This window comes from Nothoprocta perdicaria, unplaced genomic scaffold (assembly GCF_003342845.1).
Source record: "Nothoprocta perdicaria isolate Ctin4 unplaced genomic scaffold, notPer1 scaffold_328, whole genome shotgun sequence".
Lineage (NCBI taxonomy): Eukaryota > Metazoa > Chordata > Aves > Tinamiformes > Tinamidae > Nothoprocta > Nothoprocta perdicaria.
The window spans coordinates 131,543-154,477 of NW_020455564.1; the positions used below are offsets into that span (position 1 = coordinate 131,543).

Sequence of the window (22,935 nt, forward strand, 5' to 3'; positions counted from 1 at the left end):
ACACCACCACTAAAAAACCTCGAGGTATAACCCTTTTGAATTTTTTTATTTCTTGAGGTAAGCCAGTGCTGGCATGATACTGCAGAAAGTGTATATCAACAGAGTACTTCTCCTTGATATATCCAACTCTATTTGCAAGGACAAAGATCACAGTTAGTTATAGGATCTTTGCAAAATGTCCTGACTTCATCATATTTAATCCRTATGGTTGACTTAAAGTTGTTCTTTCAGGTACCTTTTTTTTTCTCCTCAATATAAGACAGCTGTATCTAGTGGATCTTACTGAACATAACATATGCCTTTACTCAAATGTGATTTTTTTAATTCAGAAATCTAAGACTTTAGCAATCATCCTTCTATGGGAAAAGAACTGTCTCAGAAGACATGTTCATTGCCTCTGCAGGCCTTCTGTTCCCCCATACAAAAGAATCCTGGCAAGTAGTGAAGGGACGGAAGAGGAGTGGTTTGTATTCCCAGGATAACTGTGTCCTTCTGAATGACTATTTCAAGAAAGAACATGCAAAGGAATGAAGCAGTTTAAAAAGAGCCATAGCCACAGATTGGGAGCTTTTCCTTTATGAGTTCCAAAACCAATTCTGCTCTGATTTCTGTTGAACACAATTGCTAACCAGTGTCATCTACAGTTTGCTTCTAGCCTGATGAGAGTAACATCACACAAAAATAACATGAGTTTAAAAAAACCTCCCTGTGCTATTTTTTCTTTTCATTTTTATTCTGTTTGGGAAGGTAGTGACATCMTTTCACAATTTAACACAAATTTTCACATATATGTACTGGAATGCATGTCCTGTATTTTCAGGCCTATGAATCCATGAGAGTCTATGCAATTCTATTTATTCTATATGGATATGAATCTATGCAGAATTAAATTTTAAGCTCTTACTGAAAGCTTAGTTTAGAGACACGTTTAAGCAGCATGCAGATTTCCAGGACAAAGTCATGCAGCAACATTTTACAGCAACGAAAAATAAAACCCCAGTCCCCAGTATTTTATGACTATTTTCTAAAAAGTCTTATTACACATTTAGTCCAAGAATGCCACAACCTTTCTTGACTGCATTACTAAGTGTCAAAATTGAAATGTTTTGAATATCACCAAGTTATTTCCTTAAATAGTTATCATAAATTGTAGTTAAAAGACTATGCTAAAAAGTCCCCCCAGAACGATAGTGAGAGGGAACATCAATAAAATGTAGTTAGGAATATTCTGAAGAGGTACTTCAAGGAGAAGAGTTATGATGTTTTTAAAGTAAAAAGCATATATTCAACATGGCAAAATATGTTCTATAATTTAAGGTTTTCAAAGCTAGCATTTTTTCCCCATGATATTGTTGGAAGGTGCACCAAAAGATAGATCACGCAGCATAAATCTCTCTTTATTGCCCAAGAACTGCCGAAATATTATGTCTGGTTGTTTTTGAAGTACATGGTGTTCCAAGAGGGCATATAATTTTGGTTGAGGAATTATTTGATGGTTGAAATAAGGTGAACCAAAAGAAAGCAAAATACTGACCCTTCAAAGTTAAGGCACAAAAATATATTTACTGCTTCAAATATAGATTAAATATCCAGTGCAAACTATCAAACTACCTTCTAAGCCAAGTGCTAAAATTTGGATCAGCCTGGTAAAATGTCATCTCCTGAGAAATCAGTCATCTTCAGTGAAATGAAGAACTTACTCAAACTGGATGCTAACCATAAAAGTAATTAGGATTTCTTTTTCAATTTATATGTTACTCAGGGTTAGCACTGATCTCACATTATCAAAATAAATGAATATGATAACAAACAGAATAGAGAATATTGAATTTGAGTATCTGCCAAACAAATAGCAAGTTTTTGGTTCTATGATGACCCCACTGCTAACCGAAGCATAGTTTACAAATACTCATTTTACAATTCAAAAAATATTTTTCCCCTTCAGCTAGGAATAGATTTTTGCCTAGTATGCCAGCCAATTAAAACAAAAGAATGAATTAAGATGTAGGGAAAGTTTGCAACGATGCTGCAAAAGATCAGAGGCATGAAATAGAAAGGAAGGAACTATACTCTTGCACAAGAGTAGAGTTGCTAAAACTGAAAATCAAATTTGAGTCTGGAGTCTCTAAATCAGGCCATTCACTTTTTCTTCTTCTTCCTTACTTGTGTTTGACAAAACTAAGCTTTCTCTGTTCATATTGGGACATAGAGAAACTATTGTTGTTCTCAGATGCTTCAGAACTAGGACTTGATATGGCTGCCAGTTTCTCTTATCTTCCCCCTATTTACCAGATCCAGTGTTAAAAACACCAAACATACACCCTGATCACACCTAGTTTTTTAAAACTTATTTTAAGAGGTAGGCCATTTTGGATCGAACAAGAGAAGCCTCAGAAACTTTTGGGAATTATTCAAGACAATACAAGGTTGTATACAACTGAAGAAGTAAGGAAGGAGAGGATAAATAGAAAAGGCACTTTCAGTTGCTAGCTAGTGCAGAAGCTWGGCTGTGTGTCAAGATTTAGTCAACTATTTATTAAAAAAGACATGAATTATCAGCACCATGTTACACTAGCATTTGTTTCCATGCCAATATCAACCACTGCCAATTATTTTTATTCCTTCGGGAAAGTATCTTTCCCCAGAGCAGGGAAAGGATGGGGAAGGAAATTGTAAGTTGACTTGCTGAAAGCTTCATTTTCAAGTTGTCCACTAATACCCCTTTCCTTTAAGCATACAAACAAAACAGTACAAAAATATCACCTACTTGGTAGAAATGTTTGCGTTCTTCCRAAAAGAAAACTAGCAACAAATAATTGAAAGAATAAAAGGAGCCCAATTTCTTGAAGAAATAATCCATAGCATTTCATCACATCAGAAAAAAAWATATATATATACACATATATATAAATGACAAATAATCATTCAATTTCTGTAAAGAACTTACCTACAAAGATGATGATAGGAAAGATAGTTTGACCATTCTACTTTTCAAATCTTAAAATTATTATATTCTTAGCTGTTTGGGACTGTAAAAAATGGTGTGGATCTTTTACAGATTTTTTTCCATGGACAGTTTCTCATATTAAACAGCTCCCACTCTAATTTTTAAAAGAAACTATAACAAAGACATAGTAGAGCAAGCAACTTGAGATGGTTTTCTGTCAATGAGGCAATCATGTGTAAAAGTCCTTATTTCTGCTATTCATTTGTAAGTAATAGTAGCAAACAGAATAAACTAACATTATATTTATGTATCAGATTTAGGTACAGATTTATCCACTGGATTTTGATAATCATTTATTACAATGCCAAATAGTCTACTGGAAATAAAAATGTACACTGATTTTCTAAAAATATAAGCTTTTTTTTTTTAGGCAAAGTATCTAAACCATCATAAACACATTTCCAAAAAAAATTATAAAAAGYCTTTTCTTATAATGAGTTACAATTTTAGATATTGTATGATTCTAAGTACAATAAATTACTGGAAAGACAATAACAGCTCACTTTTCCACAAGAAACATTAAAAACTACTGAAAAAGTGCATGAGTAAAATTTAGAAAATACTCTTTATAACTTAAACTTAAAATATTGTGATTTCCTGTGTTTTTTAATATTATTTTAACTAATGATGTCTGATTGTTAAATGTTCTTAATTATAGAGATTGAAGACCTGGACAAATTGCCTAGAAAAGTTMATTGAATGTTTTTTGATAAGGGAAACATGCACAACACCTCTTTGCCCCATCCATATTTGTAGTATTGATGACTGAAAATAGATCAAGTTTCCATAATTTTAATTTTGTAAAATGGTGGTGATCAGTAGCATTCATTTCATGGGATATTTCTTATGTAGTTTTATAAAGTTGCTAAACATTTTCACAACAGGCAATGCTTAATATAGAGATACTAGAATCATATTAAGAAAAAGGAGGGGAGGTGACAGGYGGAAGAGAGAAATCTAGGGCTACCACCTGTTCCATGCCCATGCCAAGAAGAAACAAAAAATTTGTTTGGGAATGCACAGAAAGGATGGAAATTAGTCTTACTTAATAGTAAGTTAAGTGCAGTATCTTTAATCAGACAGCTTACGTAGAAAATAGGCAAGTCTTCTAGAGAACTGGATTTTGAATTTCCTCARTTCCATCAAGTCACACTATATTTAATGAAGAATATCATACAAATGCTGAGATATTAACATTTAGACTGTGCTTATGTTGAACATCTCTCTGATGTCCAGCATGTCAATCTAAATCTGCTTGCCTAATGCCATTGATATAGACTTGAGAGAAGGGGAAAAAAAAATAGTAGATCAACTCAACAATAATATTTTACAATAATGATTACAGCGAAGAACCTTGAATATCTTTATCTAAAAACAAAACACTGAATCTTCTCAGTATTTTGAAATTAGAGTTGAGCTCAGAATTTTGAAAGTGAGAATCACGTCTGAATGCATTCTGAACGTTGATTACACACATAGAAAAAAACTATTGTAAAACTGCCTAAAGTATGTTTTTTTCACCCCAGTCTTTTTACAAAATATTAGATAAAACACTTATCAAAGCCTTACCYGTAATCGCTGAACATCATCAATGCATTGTTTCTCTGCTTCTAGGATTGCAGATTTCAACTCTGAGTTTGGAAAGAAAACACATTTTATGAAAAGATACTTGAACATGTGATAGAGTTAAAATGTTAGCTGTTCTACCTCAAGTTATCCATTTAAAATTAATCAAACAGGCTGCATATACAAACAAAGCAAACTATCTCAAATTTCATTTTGTAACATGATTCAGTTTGCAGTGTGTATTTAATACGATTCAGAATTAAATGGAATTATAGAAGCATACAAAACTTTAAAGAAAGCTTTTGCCTTTATCAAAGTTTCCATTTCATAAAAGGTAGTTACTTATAACTCTGTTATCAATATTCCACAGAAGGTCTAGGGAAAATGCTCATGCATGTTCTTCCCAAACAGTCGCATCAAAAAGTGTTCTTATACTATACAAACCATATCTTTTTATGAAAGGACAAGAAAACCTATATGGCAACTTGTAGTAGCTCTGGCATTTTCTCATGTCKTCCACCAGCCATCCTCTGCTCTGATATAAAGCTTTGAATATCCACTATGAAATAGACAGATATCTAGAGACTGAAACTCACAGTGGGGTTGAAGGAGAATTTGGCTTAACAGTGCAAGTACGTCTTATGAAACCTCCACTTCATCCTTGCAGCCTCCCCAACATCTCAGCCTTGCAAAGGGATGATGTGAGAAAGAGGAGGGACCAATACACAATACAGTAAGTGCACAGTCACTGCTTCTCAGAACTTGAGGCATTGATACTGAGCACGTAAAACTAATTCTTCATCTATGGATTGAATTCCATCATTCTCTCATTTAGGTAAAAAAGAAATAAAAATCAAGCATGGATTTGACTTTCAGTTTTGACCACATGATACTCATTTAGACAAAAAAATAAACAGAACGTGTTCATTACTAAGAATATTTGTTTTTCAAAATAACTGAGAAACCTAATGATTATTTAAGTATTCTTTTACTTATTTATTGTCTTTAGAAGAAAAGAATCTGTTTGTCTCAGATTAATAATTGTAAACAGAACCACAGATCACCAATCATCACTGTCACAATAAAAAATAAAATAGCAGTAATTGAGTAAGGACTTCTATCTGTACATTTTCCCTGGTAAATGGAAAGACAGAATTTCCCCACACTTTTTTCCCTTTCTAATTTTAAAAACTGGAAAACAATCACTCTTTCTTCCAATATTTATTTTGGGAACCTGCATTTTCCTAAGGTGGGGAGAAAAAAAAAAAAAATCAAAGCTAACCACCAATATTTGAAGTTAAAAAAGAAAGATATGAACAGAATCCAGGTTTTCATTTGAAGGAGAAGTATRTACTGCACATTCCTATTTTTCTTCTGCAGTGGAATATTTTGATTGCCTGCTAGATAAAAGAAATTACAGATTTTATACTGGCTATGACAGAAGCATGCAATAACTCAGCACACATTCAGTACTCTGAAGTCCTTCAGTAAGTCCTTGCAGAGAACAGGGGCTTCCTGAATTTATGTAAGACAAAAAAAAGTCTTATGGTTAAAGCACAAGGCATTAAAAGCTCTGTTTTTCATTCTGTACTTTCCACAAAATTCTTCTCTTTTAAAGCCTCTCTGTGCCTCAGTTTCCTTGCTTAATAAGATGATACTTAGTAAGAAAAAAAAAAAACCATCAGCTACAAAGTGCAAAGTTCTCTAACTGGCTATGGCTAATGAAGTGGTTATGCCTTGTTAACTAGCATAGCCTACTTTTGTACATGGTTCAAGAACAGAAATATTTCTTAAACCTGTCCAGAGAACACAGGTCACACTCACTCTTATGAGTTTTAGGGGTGTTACTACACAGCGGGCAGATCCGCAGGACTGATTGCAGGAAGAGTATAATTTTATAGCTGATGGTCCATGATCACCAGTTTAAAATACCTGGACATCTAACCGCCCTACAGTTTGCTTACAGTCTCAGCTGTTGGAGGCAGGATGGGCAAAGGGAAAGTTTTATTGCCAGTGGCAGATATTCTGCAAGGATACTGCTTGAATACTAACATTTCTTAACTTTTTTACATTCTTCCATTTTTTACTAAAACAGCATTTGGAGTCTCATCTGACAGAACTGTCTCCTGGGATAAAGAATTGGGTGAGGATAGACTGTTACAGGATAAAAAGGGTCATCGCCTCTCACAAATACACAGAATAATTAACTTCCAGCAAAAAGCCTCCCCAGCAGGAACCAAAGAATATTAGCATTCTTAAAATATTCAAATGTTCAATACTTGTGTTACAAGTTACGTGATAGATGAGAGCTTCTTTGACTACCCAACCTGACTATCTCCCTAGAGGCTGTGTATGCAGTTTTAGATTTTTGTATGGTAGAGACAAACTTAAGATCAATGTCATTTTTGTTCACACTAAGCTTAGCCTATGTTCTAGTGCTGTACAAGACATGCACATATGCATGACTAATTTTAGAGCTATCTGAGGTCATTTGATGCCAGTAACTCTGTAAGTTTTCTGAACTGATCTCCCCACCATAGCTCTTAGAAGACCATTTGATAGTTATTCTCAGAGGCTTTTGGAAAAAAAAAAAAGATAAATAAGGAATATCAAAAATTAATGAAGAGTAAAGTAATCGAGAGGAAAATACGCATCCGGATGCCATATGGTGGCATGGATAACCTAGCTCAAGAAGAGGTGCCCTGTACTGTGACTGCACTACTTGCACCTGAGCCAGTTAAGTTACAGTCAGTATTGCCACAGTATTCTTTGTCCTGTTTCAGATGCAAAAAAAAAAATATATATATATATATATATATATGGATAAATATGTAACAACTGAAAGCACTGGGGTCAGACCTACCCTCCGCTCCTGTGCGCTTCCTGAATAGCTGTTTTTCCGCCACTGCACTGACTATACCTCCTGTTTCTCTTCCCCAAAACTCTTAATAGTCTCCTTTAGACTTAGCTTTGAGATATTGCTTTCTCAAGTACTCGCATGTGTCATCCTCCTCCTTTTGCTTTTTAATTCCTGTAGCAAACCTTTAAAATTGCCACCATGCAATTGTAATTGCAACAGATTGCTATACAAGTCTCAAGGGAGGGATGATATTTATATATCACCATTAAACAAATACACTACTGTCTTCATTCTTATCAAACATGTATTTGTTTAGATATTAGCCTGCCAAATGCAATACTTCTCTCAGAATATAATCAGCAATTTGCTTAAACTCTGACAGGTCAAGTTCTCCAGTGCTTTCAATTATTACTTATTTATCCAGAGATATTTTAATCTGAAACAGTGCAACAAATAGGCCAGCAGCAGGGAGCAAGGGAGAGGATACTGTGTTATACCTACAGAGAACTCAGAGTATTAGCTTGAAGTATTTTTCATTAATTTCCTACAGATTTACTGACTCTTCATTTACTGCAATGCCCCAAGCTTCTTCGTAGTCGGCTTCAGCCAAAACAAAATTTACCAATATCTTTCCTGCTTGCTAATGTTCTGCAAATAAGGCAATTTTGTCCTTTACAGTAAAAGTTCTGAAAAAAAAAAGGAAATGTGAATAAATTGGAAAGGAAAGTGTCTATACATTTATCAATACTTAATATTCATACAAATCTCTAGCTTATTTTTGAGTTTAGGCAAGCTTTGTTGCCTAAGCAAATATAAAGTCAGTCTGTGGCAATATAAACAATTTATTTTAAGCTTAGCCTGCCAAAACTTGCAAAATTAAATCCATTTATCCTCACACTATGGGTTAATCTTTGCTAAATAGGTCTGTGGAAAAGGCTAGTTTTGGTAAAGGCACTAACCTAGATCTCAGATTCAGCATGTTGGCGCTGTTTCATTTTGCATGAGGAGGTTTTGTAAACCTTAAGCACCTTACGGTTAGGACAAATTACAAGGGCAATAGATGCCTGGGTGCTAGTACCTGCATTGTTGCTTCTTCTTGTACATTAAGTGATACGGCATCAACAGCAAAGGATGAAAAAAATCAGATATCTAATAACCTGTTATATCTAGATTTGGACAATGTGCTATGGCATGAGATTAGCAGAGTTTAATCCCAAAAGAAGAGAAGAAACAGATTTAGGTTATATTTATATATAAATATCATAGTCACTGAACTTATTGTCACATTTTGTCCCCAAAATTATCTGAATCCAGAATGGAAAAAGGAATCTTATTTGTCAGTAAAAGGATCTAAAGTCTTCAACCCAAATTCATATTAGATATTTCCAAACTTCATCTTTATTTTAAGAAACTACCAAATAGCCAAGGCAACCTCCCTTAAACAACAACAAATACTGAAAAATCCAAACCTCTAATTCTTCTAATAATTCTCTTCCTTAACTCAACAACATTCCTTCTCTTTGTCCTCACAAATCACACAGCAAATTTGTTTAATATATACCACATTAAACTGATGATTACGTGCTTTACTATTTTAGGGATGAATTATCTAACTCCTTGCAGAATTCACTCTTGCCTTACTTAAAGCTTGGAAGTCATGAATAAGAAAAATACTGTACACATAAAAAAAACCTCCTGCCATATTCCCCTCTGAATCAATAGCTCTCCTAAAAATTAAAGTTTTTATGTAGAAGTTGTCTCTGATTTGAATACTGCATCTTTAGCTAATACAACAATAATACATTTAATGCAGAAATACAGCTTCTGTATACACAGTTATTTTAGTCTTTAGAAAAATGCTTTGCCCCTCCAGTTTGAAAAGAAAAGTACACATAAAACAATTTTGCCACGTATCTTGGGTCCTTTACCTTTCAGTGTTCACCTGAAAGGTCACTCACCTCCAGGATCTTCCACATGGCAAGCATGCAAATAATCAAACAAAAAATGACATTCTACATCTGCCTGAATGGTATTCAGAAAGTCATTTTTTTCTTTTCCCTCCATATCTTATGCCTCAAATTCACACCAACAAGCCAAGAAAATAATTAATAATACTTTTAAAGTTGACATCTCTGGTAATTTTTGAGAATTGTTTACGTTCCTTTTAGAACTGGTCACAATACAATTTTCCATTTTACTTTAATTCTATTTTCTTAATATTTTTGCATATTGACAGGGGTACTACTAAAATGCTTGTGTCATGCACAAAATGATGATTTTCAGTTGCATTTGGCTGATCGGACTGCAACTGACAAAAGGAACAGAGAAAATCTCTAAACATGAAGTATATAGAAAATGAATATTAGACAGAACAACTAGGAAACCAACCATTCATAAGATGAACATGTTTAAAAATTATTGATAATATCCTCATCGTAGAAATAGTCTTTTAAATTAGTAAACATCCCAAATTCACATATTTATAAATATTTTATCAGCTGCCTTCTCTAGATATAGAGTATACAAACCTGTAGGGAAACTAGCAAACAAACAAGAAAAAAAACAACAACAACAAAAAAACCAACCACACACACTCACCACAAACATATTGTTTATTTGCACCAGCCTTTACTGAGCTAAAGCAGCTAAGAAAAATAAAAAGCATGGTTTTCAGCCTACTTTCTAGTCCATGTTCATAAAAAAGCTGAATGGATGTCCCCCAGCTAAATATCCATGTCAAAAGATGCATGACTTTTTTCTTTGAGAACCCAACAGTGAATTCAGCCATCGCATCTGGGAGCACTTTGTTGAAGCTAAGAGCTAATGGTAGCTCATGAGTCCAATAGCAACTAGTGCAAATGTCAAGTACTGCAATGTTTCCCTTTCTGAACTACATCAGCGAGAGGGGCGCAGAAGCATTCCCTCGATGACTAATAGAGCTGCCTTGATAAAAGCCACAACACAAACAGAATCATATGTGCAATAGACTGCAGAATTATAATGCAATGCTGCAGTTTTGTCAGCATCACTTGCTGCTATGTGTTGCTATGATATATGGTGTCCATTTATATACTTTTCTTGCGTTCCAGAGGAAGTGGTAAAAGAAGTCCCAAAGAGAAACAAAACTGGAGTTAACTCCACCCAAAGCCTACAAGCAATACAAATAGCTCCGTTGAAATAATGACTTAATTCTTCAAATGTGAGAAAGGAAAAAGGAGTGGTAGGAAACGGAAAATTTGAGAATAGCCAGTGGCTCACCATGGAGGTCATGGGGATACTTGCAGCCTGATGGTGTTGAGAGTTATTGAATGGTAATGCAAAACCAATCCTCCAAAAACCTGTGGTATTGGCCCACATTAATAGAAAACATGTTTTAAATTCTCTTTTATATTTCTAAGCTATAAAACTTTTTTATTTATTTTTTCTTTAATTTTTCAGCTTAAAATGAAGTTTTTAATGAAAGCACAGAAGATGGAAAAAAAAATCAGGCTGGTATAGTGACCAAAAAACTTTTAAGATAACCTGACCTCCTAAGCAAGACCTCAACGTATTTTTCAGATAAACTCCTTTTCTGTTTGCAGGAAACTGCTGAATACACAAAGGAATACCTTACACCACTCTAATAACATTCAGTGCATCACTTGTGGACTTTTGAAGGTTTCCTTTTTTAAATGCCCCTATTTCATGGCTCTGAGGAAACATAAATTAGAGAAGAATAAAGGTCACAACACCTGGCACAATCCATTAGTGAGCCAATGCCAGGTGCACATCTTGATGGTTAAAAAAAGTATGGATTTTGCTGACTATCTTACATTATGCCTCAGGCTCCCAAACACAGCAGCTCTGCCCTCCCCCTCAGTGCCATGTATCACATTTGCATCCCAGAACTCTACCTCCTTCTGTCGTTTTGAGTCTTTTTTCCKCATCTGGAGGTTTGGGTGGGGGCCACGCAGATGGAATTCTCCTTGGAAAACTTCCTTCAATGTAATCCGATGAATGTGTGGGTTGGCTTACTGCAGCCCAAGTATAAAGCTGGTCTTGCTGTGGTTATTAAAAAAAAAAAGTTGAGAAGTTCATTGTATAAGAAATACAGGCTCAAAATATCAAACCATTTGCCTCCAACACAAATAGCTTGTTATCCACTCCTGTATCAATGCAGATTAGGTTTTATTCTCTTCATTCCCTACAAAGACTTAACACAAATCTACATCAAAAGAAATGAAAGTCGTAGTTTTAAAAAGATCTCTACTAACAATCGAAAAAAGAAAGAATCTAATCCTATATTTTATCTGCAGCACCAATCTCAAGCACCAGGAACAGCACTTTGGGATGTGATCATCATTTTTTTGAACCCATGAGGATTTTGCTTCCACTTCTCCTGCCCTTAAAGAGATAAGAGATTATTATATTATTATTTATGAAAAAAACTCTTTACCTGGGGTCTAGTTCATGAGTCAGAGAAGGAAAAATATTTCAGTTCAAACTCTTTGTAATACTTTTAAACCAAATGTGCAAATAAGAAAGTCTGAATGTCCCCCAGATCATGTCAGCATAAGCTGAAACTGGATATTTTTTTCTTTACAACCCTGCTAAACTGTTTTCCTCATTTACATTTCTATATTCATAGAAAGGCAGATAGAAAATTGACTTTGCCTTTAGAATTAAAAATATATTTAATATACACACACCTACACACACGTACACATCCCCGCAATCTTCTGTCCTCAAGTTAGAATGGTTATTTATTACTTAATAGCTTCAAGGAAATTCACTCAACAGTAGGAGAAAGCCAAATAATATGACAAAAGGTACAATAAACAGGTACTTATGTTTGAAAACAAAATTTATCTGACCACAGTTCAATTTGTTATTGACTCTCAACATGCACCAATGTGCGCAGGTTGTGATGAAATTATTATATACTGTATAACACTATAAAGATCAGTGACAGCAAGAGTATTAGCATCCCAGTAAGTGACCTGGAAATACGCAAAATTTTGTAATACAAAACTTGGGAAAAAAATATCAAACCACAGGATCAAAACACAGTCATATCACCCAGCAATATCTTTTTACGAAGATCACATTTATTACCCTTTTCTCCCGTTATTGCCTGAACATTGCAAAAGAAACAGTCACTTGTTAAGATATATTTTTATTAAGATATATTATATAAGATATGTTATTAAGATATATCTTGCTGTATGCTTCATTTTTAGATTAAAATGTTTAAGGTAAAAATAGGTGGATAAAAACAGTACAAAAATCAAATCTCATTAAGTTTGTTACCTAGCTCTCGCTGTGAACTGCGTGGTCTTTGAAAAGCCTTTTTCTCATTTGCTATGCTACTGAATTTGAGCATCCAATTAGGGAAGACTAGTGCAATTCTTTTAGTAACTATTATTCCATCTTCAGCTAATTAAGATTTTTTTTTTTCTTCCCCTCCCCACACAGATACATATTTTTTTTCCCCCCCATTTCTAGAATCCTGTAGGAGGGCGATAATCATACCTATACACAATGTGGTCAATAAAGAAGAGAAAAAAAAATGGTGCTTCATACTACTATTTATCTCATTATCTGTATTACTCAAAGCTCAAAAATAAAGGGAAATATTATGAAAAAGAGTTTTTCAGAGATAAACCAGAAGAAAATATTGTCATCCTTGTCCACTACTCAGAGCTGCACAATGCTGACCATCCAAGGAGTGATGGAGAGAACCACAGTTACGGCTGGTGAGCACAGTTGATTTTCAAAGGAACTGGCAGTAGGTTATATGGTCATGAAACAGAAGAAGATGCATTGTAGATGATAGTGACATAAYGTACATGAGGAAGAAAAACAGTTAAACTTTTTCTAGACAGGATATTTCAGCCATGCCAAATCTTTGATTGTTCTGTATCCTCTTTTAACAAGGAATTTTAGGAACATGAATAGTCTACATGCATTAAGACATAGTAACAAATCTCAATGCTTCTCAGGCTACAGGACAGATGGGACACATTATCATAAGATTTGAACACAAAATATCACTGTACTTGCTGATAGAATTTAGAGCATATAAACTATGAACAGTTATAAACATCACATCACTCTGATCCCTAGCTCAGCACGGCAGATTTGTTTGTGAGTGTAAAGATAATGTATTTTCTAGATTTTTTATTTTTTTTTGAAACTTTTCATTCACTATTCAACATATGAGAGGATGTCAGAATAAGCTTCTCACTCTAGTGATAAATATAAACTTGCTGCATCTAAGGAAGTTGCATTATAATTAGACCACATTAGAGCTCATTATATATATAAGATACTTAACAGCAGCTCAAATATAATGATTTGGAAAAAGACATGACAAAAGAAAGGTAATTTTGAATGTCTGGATTTTCCTTTGTCAGTAGTCCTTAAAAGACATGTAAAATAGAGTTAATCCCATCTCTACACTCATGCCCTTCAAGAAGAGAAGAATATCTTCCCAACCACTGTAGATTCTGTCAAAAATTTTATCCCCTTGGCCTTTTGTCTTTTCTCCGTGGTAGTTAATATATTAACCCTTCTCACCTACTCTTCTCCAAGGCTGGCAATACCATGAATTTACATATTTATCAGATCATTTTGAAGAAAGCAACATGCATCACATTGAATTACTTTTCAGGTAAAAATAAACTGAATAAAACAAGGCAAAGAAATATGCTGTCTTGCCTTCATCATTAACAAATTTACAACAAGCATTCATGACCCTATGGACTTCCATATCCAAATTTCTGTCCTTTAATCTTTTCAATTTTGAAGCAATCTTTATTACATAAATAAGTACAGATAATAAATTCTCTTACCATGATCAAGCTTTGGATATATCTGGAATTTCCACTTCATCTTGCTTAAACTCCACATTTAGGAGGAAAAAAAAMCAGAGCATTCCTTTGGGAAGGGGGAAATTAACCCCACACAAATTATCCCAGTCTTATTTTTTCCTGACTCCCTTCTGTGCAGACTTCAAAAGCTTTAAGCAGTCAGATCAAGAAAAGTTCTTGCTTCCACCCGCCCTTACACAGCACTTTCCACTGGTTCTTGAAACTGCAGAGCACTCACACATGGGCAAGGCAAACTGCATGATGGTACCTAATCAATAAATATTTTACCACTTATAGATGCTACTGCATTAGAGCGTCAGATCTGTAGTTTAACTCGCTCTCTTCCCAGCCAGCTCTCACCAGACACAAAGCGCAGCTTTTCAAGGATAACTTTAGTTCTCAGATACCAAGACACACTGTTCTTTCAGGAGTAGCCTTGTTCTTCAGCTCAACATCACATCACATGGGGGAAGCACATTAACAGTGACCAATCTTTCTTACACTATACTCAATTGGTGCTACCTGCCGTGATACTCCAGGGTTAAGCCACAGTCCTATCATTCAGGACATCTCAGTTCAAACGAGTCCAGAAGTTTGGGTTATTTTTCAGCAGAACCTCAAGTTCTAGTCAACCCAAAGTCATACTGAAGACTGAAGCTCAGTCTTCACACAGGTGTAAATGGGCTGGGAGTTACCACAGGCTAGCAGATACTAAAGGTTTGCTAAATTGACTTGTATCAGGACAGCCTTTCACTGGATAGAGCTGAGGGAGCAATAGGAGAGGAAGAGCTTAACTTCACTTAAGGCTGAACTGGATAAACTCATAGAGGAATTCCCATTTGTGGAACTTGGGATAAACAGGGGCTAGACTCCATAACCCACGTCTCATTTTACAGGCCTAAGTTTCTAAGTGTTCGTAAGAGCTTGTGCCACCTTTGTACACACAGCTTGTAGTTCAGATTTGTTGCCTTCTGTTTCATGTGCATAGAAGAAGTATTTTTTTCTGTTCAGGAGGTTTAATCATTCTGTTGTATTAAGCATACACCCTCTGAAAGAACAGAAAGCCTTCGGAAATTCCCTGGCATATAAATAGTTAACTGGACAAGTAAGGCTTAGTTGCAGAAATTAGAACCAGACTACCTCAGAACGCTCTTATCAGCAGGAGACTGCTTTATTTTAAGCAGCTTTTAAAATAAAGAAATCAATACAATCAAGAATGGGAAAAGCGGTTTACTTTTTGAGAACCGGTTCAGTAACAAAGCTCTGACCATTGACAGAACCAGAGAAGTCATTAAAAGTGGTTCTCAGCTTGTACTGCCCTTGGCCATACTAGAGAGCAAAGATGAATTACAAGACTGAAAGATGGCAAGCCCTTCATAACGTTGTAGTACAGGGATGAAACAGCTTTTTATCCTTGTGAACTAAGTTTCATGTATTCACTTGTTCATTTAATTTTCTTCTTTTCATAAAACTGAAGTGTTTGAAAAAAACCTTTAAAGACATTTTTCATGTACCARAAGTTCATGAAATACTCCTCCGTAATCACTCAGAAATGGCTTCTTCCTCTTCTACAGTCTGGGACAACTAAGTGCATTTTATCCTCATGAACTTTTCTGAGATTTCAATACCAAGTCCTGGGGATCACAGAGAACCTAGTCACCATCCTAGTCCTTTGAATTATCACAGGAAAAGGAAACCAGGAAACCATCTTAGATTCCCTCATCTACTATCACTCAGTTCCAGAATTATCATCTTGCTCTTCCTCTCCCTCAATAACTTTTTAACTAATATAGCAGAAGATGTTTTGCTGGGAGAGCATAAGAGCAGCTTTCTATGAAAGAAGAAACAGCCTTGGACTGACTTTCTAGTGCACAATGTAGCAGGAGAGCCTCAAGATCTGCATCTTGCCTTTTCAGGCATGGGATTTGAACTTCCATTTCAGAGGCCACCTTCCAGGAACACTGGGCTATCAACTCTTATTTAGACCATCTGACAAGTAGCTTCTCTCTTTCATTGTCTCTATTATTTACAGGTTGTGCCAAGATACTTGCCCACCAGACTTTGTTTCCACCTGCACTGACACACTTCTGCCATAAATTTTGGTCTTGACAAGTCTGAATTTTCAAAGGAAACAGTTTCATCAGAAGATTCTTTTCATCTCTATTTCACCTGAAAAGTTAATTAGCATTACTTCAAAAATTTGCTCTTGAAATCAGTGATATGCTGCGTGCAAAAACGCTGCTACCTGTCACTATATTTTCAATTCCAAGCTAGGAAAAAAAAAGACATCGTGTTATCACTGTCATTCCTAAGAGAATCAGTCAATACACAGAGATCCGTTAAGTGTAACGATCACTTGAGGTGACAAGGTGATCAACACCTTCATTCCACACATAGCTATTATGAAACTTCTTTAAGAAAGAGGAAAAAAAAAACGTTGCTAAAAAACTGCATGGTCACATGTAGCAGAAATATAGTAAGTATTCAATTAAAATTTAAAAAGAAGCTGGAAAGCAGCATAATAGGAACACTTCAGCCCATGATCATCCAACTATTTCCATTTTAGCACTCTAAGGAATATTCAGAGTTGCTTACCACAAAAGACAAAGTGTCAGTGATTGGGCAATGGAAAAGGAAGAGCAGAGACGAGGGCTTTAATTTAGCCAAACTCAACTGCCATGGCAACTACAGGACAAACAAAGATTAAGGCAGCAGAAGAACAAACCATTTTGTGTGTTCCGTTTAATGATTTTTACTTGTTTACTTTGAAAGTCTTATTCACGAGTGACCCCCCCCAACATACTGCTGTGCCAAATGTCATAAGATTTGACTCTATAAAATCTTATACGTTTTATTCCTTAGTATTGCACGTATGTGTGAAGAAATGCCGCACTGTTGCCAGCGGCGTGATGCAGTTTGTTTGAAAGAAAAGCTCTCATAACTGAAGTCAATTCTTGGGACGCTTGCTCCTTGGAAACTGCTCAGGAGCTCAGAGAGCTCTGGCTCCAATTCCCAAGAGTGAGGGGGGTGTCTGCAGTCTGTGCAACTACCAATTTTCAGGCTGGTCTAAGCAGTGCAAATAGAAGAAGCTACCACTGAGAAAAGACTCAATGCCGCTAACAACTCCTTCTCCTGACCAGCACAGCCCCAACAACTGCTGCTCCTCGGCAGAAAGCAAGCAACATCTTTACTTCCTTAACGCACATCTGTGCTACCACAGGTGGCCAGGAGATAATAGCAAAGTAGCCATTTCTATAGCATTCCTCATTTATGCTGTCTCTGCTTCCTAAAGTTCCTAATGCTTCCTAAAGGAAGCATTATTTCAGAAGCAGATGACAACCTAGACATGCATCATAACGACAAATCAACCAAAGTGCAGGCCCTATCCTAAACTGTCAACTAAGCCTACATATAAACTATATCATAACACAGCAAAAAAAAATCTTTTAGAAGACACCCATTTATCTCTTTCATTATAGAATATGACAAAATTATTTTTACATTAATACAATTAAACACTTCACATACCTAGCCATTTCTATCTCACTAACATTTTTATTCAACATACTAAGAGCATACAACAGAATCATTAATACCAGCGTGCTGGCACAGAATGACATGAGAAATAAGCAGAGGTCACAGCTTAGCACGCAAGGCAGAAGTGTCTTGAAAACACACTTCAGATGCATATGGAAAACCACAGAGCAGGTTTGTATCACCTGAGAAAGCAGTTGTGAAGAAGCTGTGAAGTTCAACAGCTAGGGTGCAACAGAAATTAAGTTTCCGAAACAAGAGGGTTGTTAGATTGCTTGTACTCTGGATACAAGAGTATGCTGAGTTTTCTTTCCCAGAGTCTGTACACAATCAGAGTAAAAAGCCTCTATCAGAAAATTTTAGTCATTCATAGAGAATGAAAGTGTTTTAAAGGCAAAAATCCACAAGGGAAAAAAATTGCCCACAGCTTAAGACTGCACAATGGAACCAGAAAATCTGAAATAGGAAGACATAACCAAGAGATTACATATTTGCAGTTATAAGAATTGCAACTAGCAGATGAAATGCAGGCAAATGCCAAGTAAGTCAATGCTTCTTAACAGCTACTTAAACCACCTAATAAGTAAAGTTGTCGTGCATTGAAAGCAAAGTGTCAGTTTTTAACTGGTGTCTGAGCAGTTYCAGTTCCAGTCCAGATGTATGTATTTTATACACATAATTAACAGCTTTTCAAAAAGTGCCATTATCTAGCACCTGTGATACATGACTAACAAAGCAGCTAAACAGGAGATGAGACCTCTACTTGTTGGAGGTTATGATCCTACTAGCAGGTACTTGTAAAGCTTGTGATATACATGCTAGCCAAAGACGAACTGTTTAGCCAGCTTGACTTGGTGCTGATTTTACTCTAATAGGATAATACTATGAGGCAATGTGCTAAAAAGCTTAAGACTACAATGGCACTATAATAAGATTTAGTAACATACCACAGCCACTAGGGATGGACAGAAAATGTTTATTTCCTTTACATACCCTTCAGCCAAAGGATATTTCATTTGTTTAATGGGGGGAGGCAGAGGCCCACACTAAAGAATGAAATGTCTAGACAGAGAGAGAGAGAGAGATCTTTTGAGGTATTATTGAAGGAAAAAAAAMATGGATACATGGTGGTAAGAGAGAATCGGATGTGACCACAGAGCATGAGGAATATGGAAGATGAGAATTTCGTCAGATTTGCGACTGCAAACATTTCAAGACAGCAGGAGGAGTTCAGCATTAGCCATGTTAAATTAAATTCACTGGAGGGTGTCCAGAAAAGGAGATCAGAGTGAGAGAATGACTTTTAAATAATCTGTTTATATTAATCTTGGCCATGAGAAATAGATCATAAACTGAACAAAACTTATTCAATTACTTTTATAAACTGTAACCTAACATCTTCAAAAAATTTTTATATATATATAAATATCTGTGGGACCACAGTTAGAAGAGTAAAGCGGACCAGATTCAAAAGAATAAAATAATAATGGATACCTCAAAAACACATGGGGTCAGCCACAGAGGAAGAAAAGGAGGGGTCCAAGGAAGGATTTTAGTGGAAAGAAACATGCTGAAAAAAAAACATGCTGAAGGAGTGACCTAAGAGGCTTGATAAGAACCAGACTGGGATGGAATCAAAGCAGCCAAATGAGTAACTTCAAGGAATAAGTGATCCCCAGAGTCAGAAGCAGCAGGGAACAAGGACAACGAGGTGGGAGACAAACCTGTCTCCGAGCTGGGCACAGTTACTGTCGACAGCAGTTTCAGCTGAGCGAAAAGGACTCCAGCCAAACTGGAGGAGATCCAGGATGAAGCTGGAGGCAGTAGCTGTTAAGCGGCACATCTGATGAACTCAGAGATGAAGGAGGAATATAGGACTGGCTGTGCTCCCAACTCTGGGGAAAGGGCAAAGATTGTCTCCTAATTCAAAATGGGTGAAATTTTCAATATTGCTTAATACTAGTCTAATTCCTTTATCTTTAAAATCAATGGAAGCATAATTAGATCAACATTAAAATCTTGTATTAAGCTGATTAAAAAAAGAAAAAGAGAAAAAGAAAACTTAAATAAACAAAGTACAGATATCAAGAGAGATGCAAGAGGATACACAGGAATCAGATTGTACACGTTCTGTTGTAAGGAATAACAGGAAAAAAATGACAGTTTATCTACTTGTGGTTTCATTTCCTTACATAACTGTCTGCACTTATTTTTGTGAGATACTTTGTTCATTGACCATATAAAGCAAAATCATGTACGACAGCCCAATTTTGAAGAAGTTCTCCACTATATGAGTTTATACCACAGGTTCTAAACATTACCTAAATATCACAGGGCTTTAGGAAGAAGCCTGTAGGAAAACCTGTACTGCATTCACCATGACTGAAGATAAATGCATTTGCCAATGCAGAAACAACAGCTTTCACCTTTGTACTGTGTAAGGCACCCATACAGGTGTTGGGATCCCTCTGTTCAAGGCAGGAGATACCCTTTGAAGTAGGCTGTGCTACTTCAACACATGCACCAGCCGTCATGCCACTTTTGATACTGTTTTACAGAAGCATGATCTGTGTAGAGGTCTTGTTGTGAAAAACAAAAATAAAGCTGAGAATTTGTGGCTTTCTGGTATCTCAGTTCAAACTAAAACCATTGCTAAGACAGCAACATCTTAAACTGCCARCTCTGAAACAATGTTCACAAAGCTCTGGGCTATGACACTCTTCCTTTTCAGGCAGTCTGTCTTGCTGTCTTTGTTCAATGAGAGATACCTAGAATAATTCTCTTAGATAAGCATGGTACATCAAAAACCAACAAAATAATCTCCCCTGCTTCCTTCCCATCTTTATTTTTTAATGTATAGAGACCTTATCAAATTAAAGGCTTTTTAAAAAAAATCTAATTTTGTATTCAAAGCTAATGAAAGAATAGATTATGTGAATATACAGTAAAATGAAAATATAGTCCTGACCAAATCATACAATAACTCTGTGGTTCAGCTTCTTAATATGTAGAATAGGGAAAATCTTTACTCTACCAGGAGAGCACCAAGAAGATTGGTTGTGTAGAATATTTCGAACTATTCAGTAAAGAGAAAAAATACCAATTATTTTCAGTTATATCAACCAGTACAAAAAAACAAAGCAGCAAGCAAACAAACAAACAGATATTAAAGATAACATTTTGGTGGCAAGGATCAAGAAAAACCTCCACTGTAAAGTTTCCATTATCACACAGTGTCATATGATAGAATCATATAAAATTGAATTCATCATCTGGGGGAAGGAATAGTATGTCTAGGCCATATCTGCACCATAATCTCTTCAAGTTTTATAAGTGCATGTAAACATCACTAACATCACAGCACTCTAGTGAGCCAGAAAATGTTCCTACCAGTTAGGCTAGAGGATCATGACTCTTGCACTGACCCTGCACTATCTCATGTCAAATGTCAGATTTTGAGGGGGGAGAGGTGAATTAGCGCAGATATCCTACTTGGTTTCTGTACTTTCATGGCACCTGGTATTCTGTCATTTCCTTCATTTATATTTTTGTTGAACCAGCTGTTGGGACTGAAATGCTGCTAGACCTGTGCAGCACTTGCATTCAAAGAAAAAACTTCATGAAAGCATCAGATACAGAACAATAGTATAACAGAACATGATACAAGTTAAAGTGTTGAAAAATAATGTTCTTGAGAAATCTTTTAGAACTAAACTTACCTAGATATAAAAGGGTACCTACCTGAACTTAGAAAACACAGTTGGACATATTTTAAAAAGCGTTTTTGATTAATATAAACTACAGAACTCTCTTAGGATTGACTTAGGAATTGTAAACCTTTGATAATTCAYGCCCCTTGTGGCAGAACAGACAGATGGTAAGTTTTTCAGTACTTACATCAAACGTGGGTGTGCTTTGCTGGGCACTCTGATTACACGGTTCTCTGAAGCAATCGGTGAAAGGAAGTAAAAGACCCATTGCAATAATACGAGAGCATAGTTTCTCTGCTTCTTCTTGTGGTGCATTCTCCTGCTGACTGAACAGTTTTTCCAGTAGAGTTCTCCCTGCCAAAATGATAACATAGATCAATAAGAATTTGTACATCTATGGAATAAAAAGCTTAAGACATTGCAACATGTATTAAAATCAAGAAGTATTTCAAGTACAATACATGTTTCCAAAATTCTTGACAGAAAACATTCAATAGGTCCTTAATATAAAATGTTGCTATATAATCAATTGAACTGGCCCACAGCATGATTAATTAGATCATTCAAGAAAACATATATTGGATTGGATGCAATGTGGAGTAGAAAAAGAAAGAGAGGCAAAAAAAAAAATCATGTTAGTGCAGCACCAATTACCTATTTATTTTTTATACTATTGTCCTGATGAGAAAACTGAGATACTATCAAGAAATGAAACAACTTTTTCCAAGGGTGTCACACAGTTGTAGAATTCTCCCAGCTCTTGGAATGTGCCTTTGTTTTCTTGAAYCACAAAATAATCAGAGCCTTTAAAAAATTATGCACAATTTCTGTAGAAAAACTCAATAGAATAACAATAACAGACCCCCCCAATAACTACTCTGCCTACAAGGATATTTTATGCAATTTCAGAGCAGCGCAGTGCTCCGGTCTACAATGCAGTACTGCAAGGACAGAGTTCAGGGAAATCTTTCGCTGAGTTAGAAAGCCAGTCTATTTCTATTACAGGGCCAGCTTTCAGGATCCCAACGTCTTATCTCAGCACAGCATTACAAGAGAACAAGTCTTAGAGTATATTACAGAAGAGCAACGCTAGAGGTCTGAGAGAACTTTGTGCTGTGTGAAGTTAGCCAGAATGAAACTTAAAACATTTGATTAGTTATATACGCAGGCTACACTAAGTTCTGAATTGTAAGAATATTAAATTGCTTGATTAAGCTCTAAAATGTAAAAAGATGCCAAAATTGGGATTTACAAGAAGTAAAGAGATGAAATAGATCTACTGGAAGAGAAAAAGGCAGAGGGAGTACTAAAGTTAATTGAATGTTTTAGTATGAACTAAGCGTGAATACAATTTGTACCTAAATCAAATTCTGCCTTTTTCCACAAACTCCAAGCCAAAGGTATTTT

At 35.7% G+C, this 22,935-nt stretch overlaps 1 protein-coding gene across 1 annotated transcript in view; it reads right to left on the bottom strand.

The window, feature by feature from the left end:
* The window catches only part of FMN2 (formin 2), a 156,865-nt gene that overhangs the window by 112,807 nt on the left and 21,123 nt on the right, over positions 1-22,935 (bottom strand). The window contains exons 3-5 of the mRNA XM_026043284.1: positions 21,716-21,882; positions 11,327-11,474; positions 4,577-4,638 (exon numbers count right to left, since the gene is read on the bottom strand). Coding sequence (XP_025899069.1) covers positions 4,577-4,638; positions 11,327-11,474; positions 21,716-21,882 — 377 coding nt within the window. The remainder of the gene's footprint in view (positions 1-4,576; positions 4,639-11,326; positions 11,475-21,715; positions 21,883-22,935) is intronic.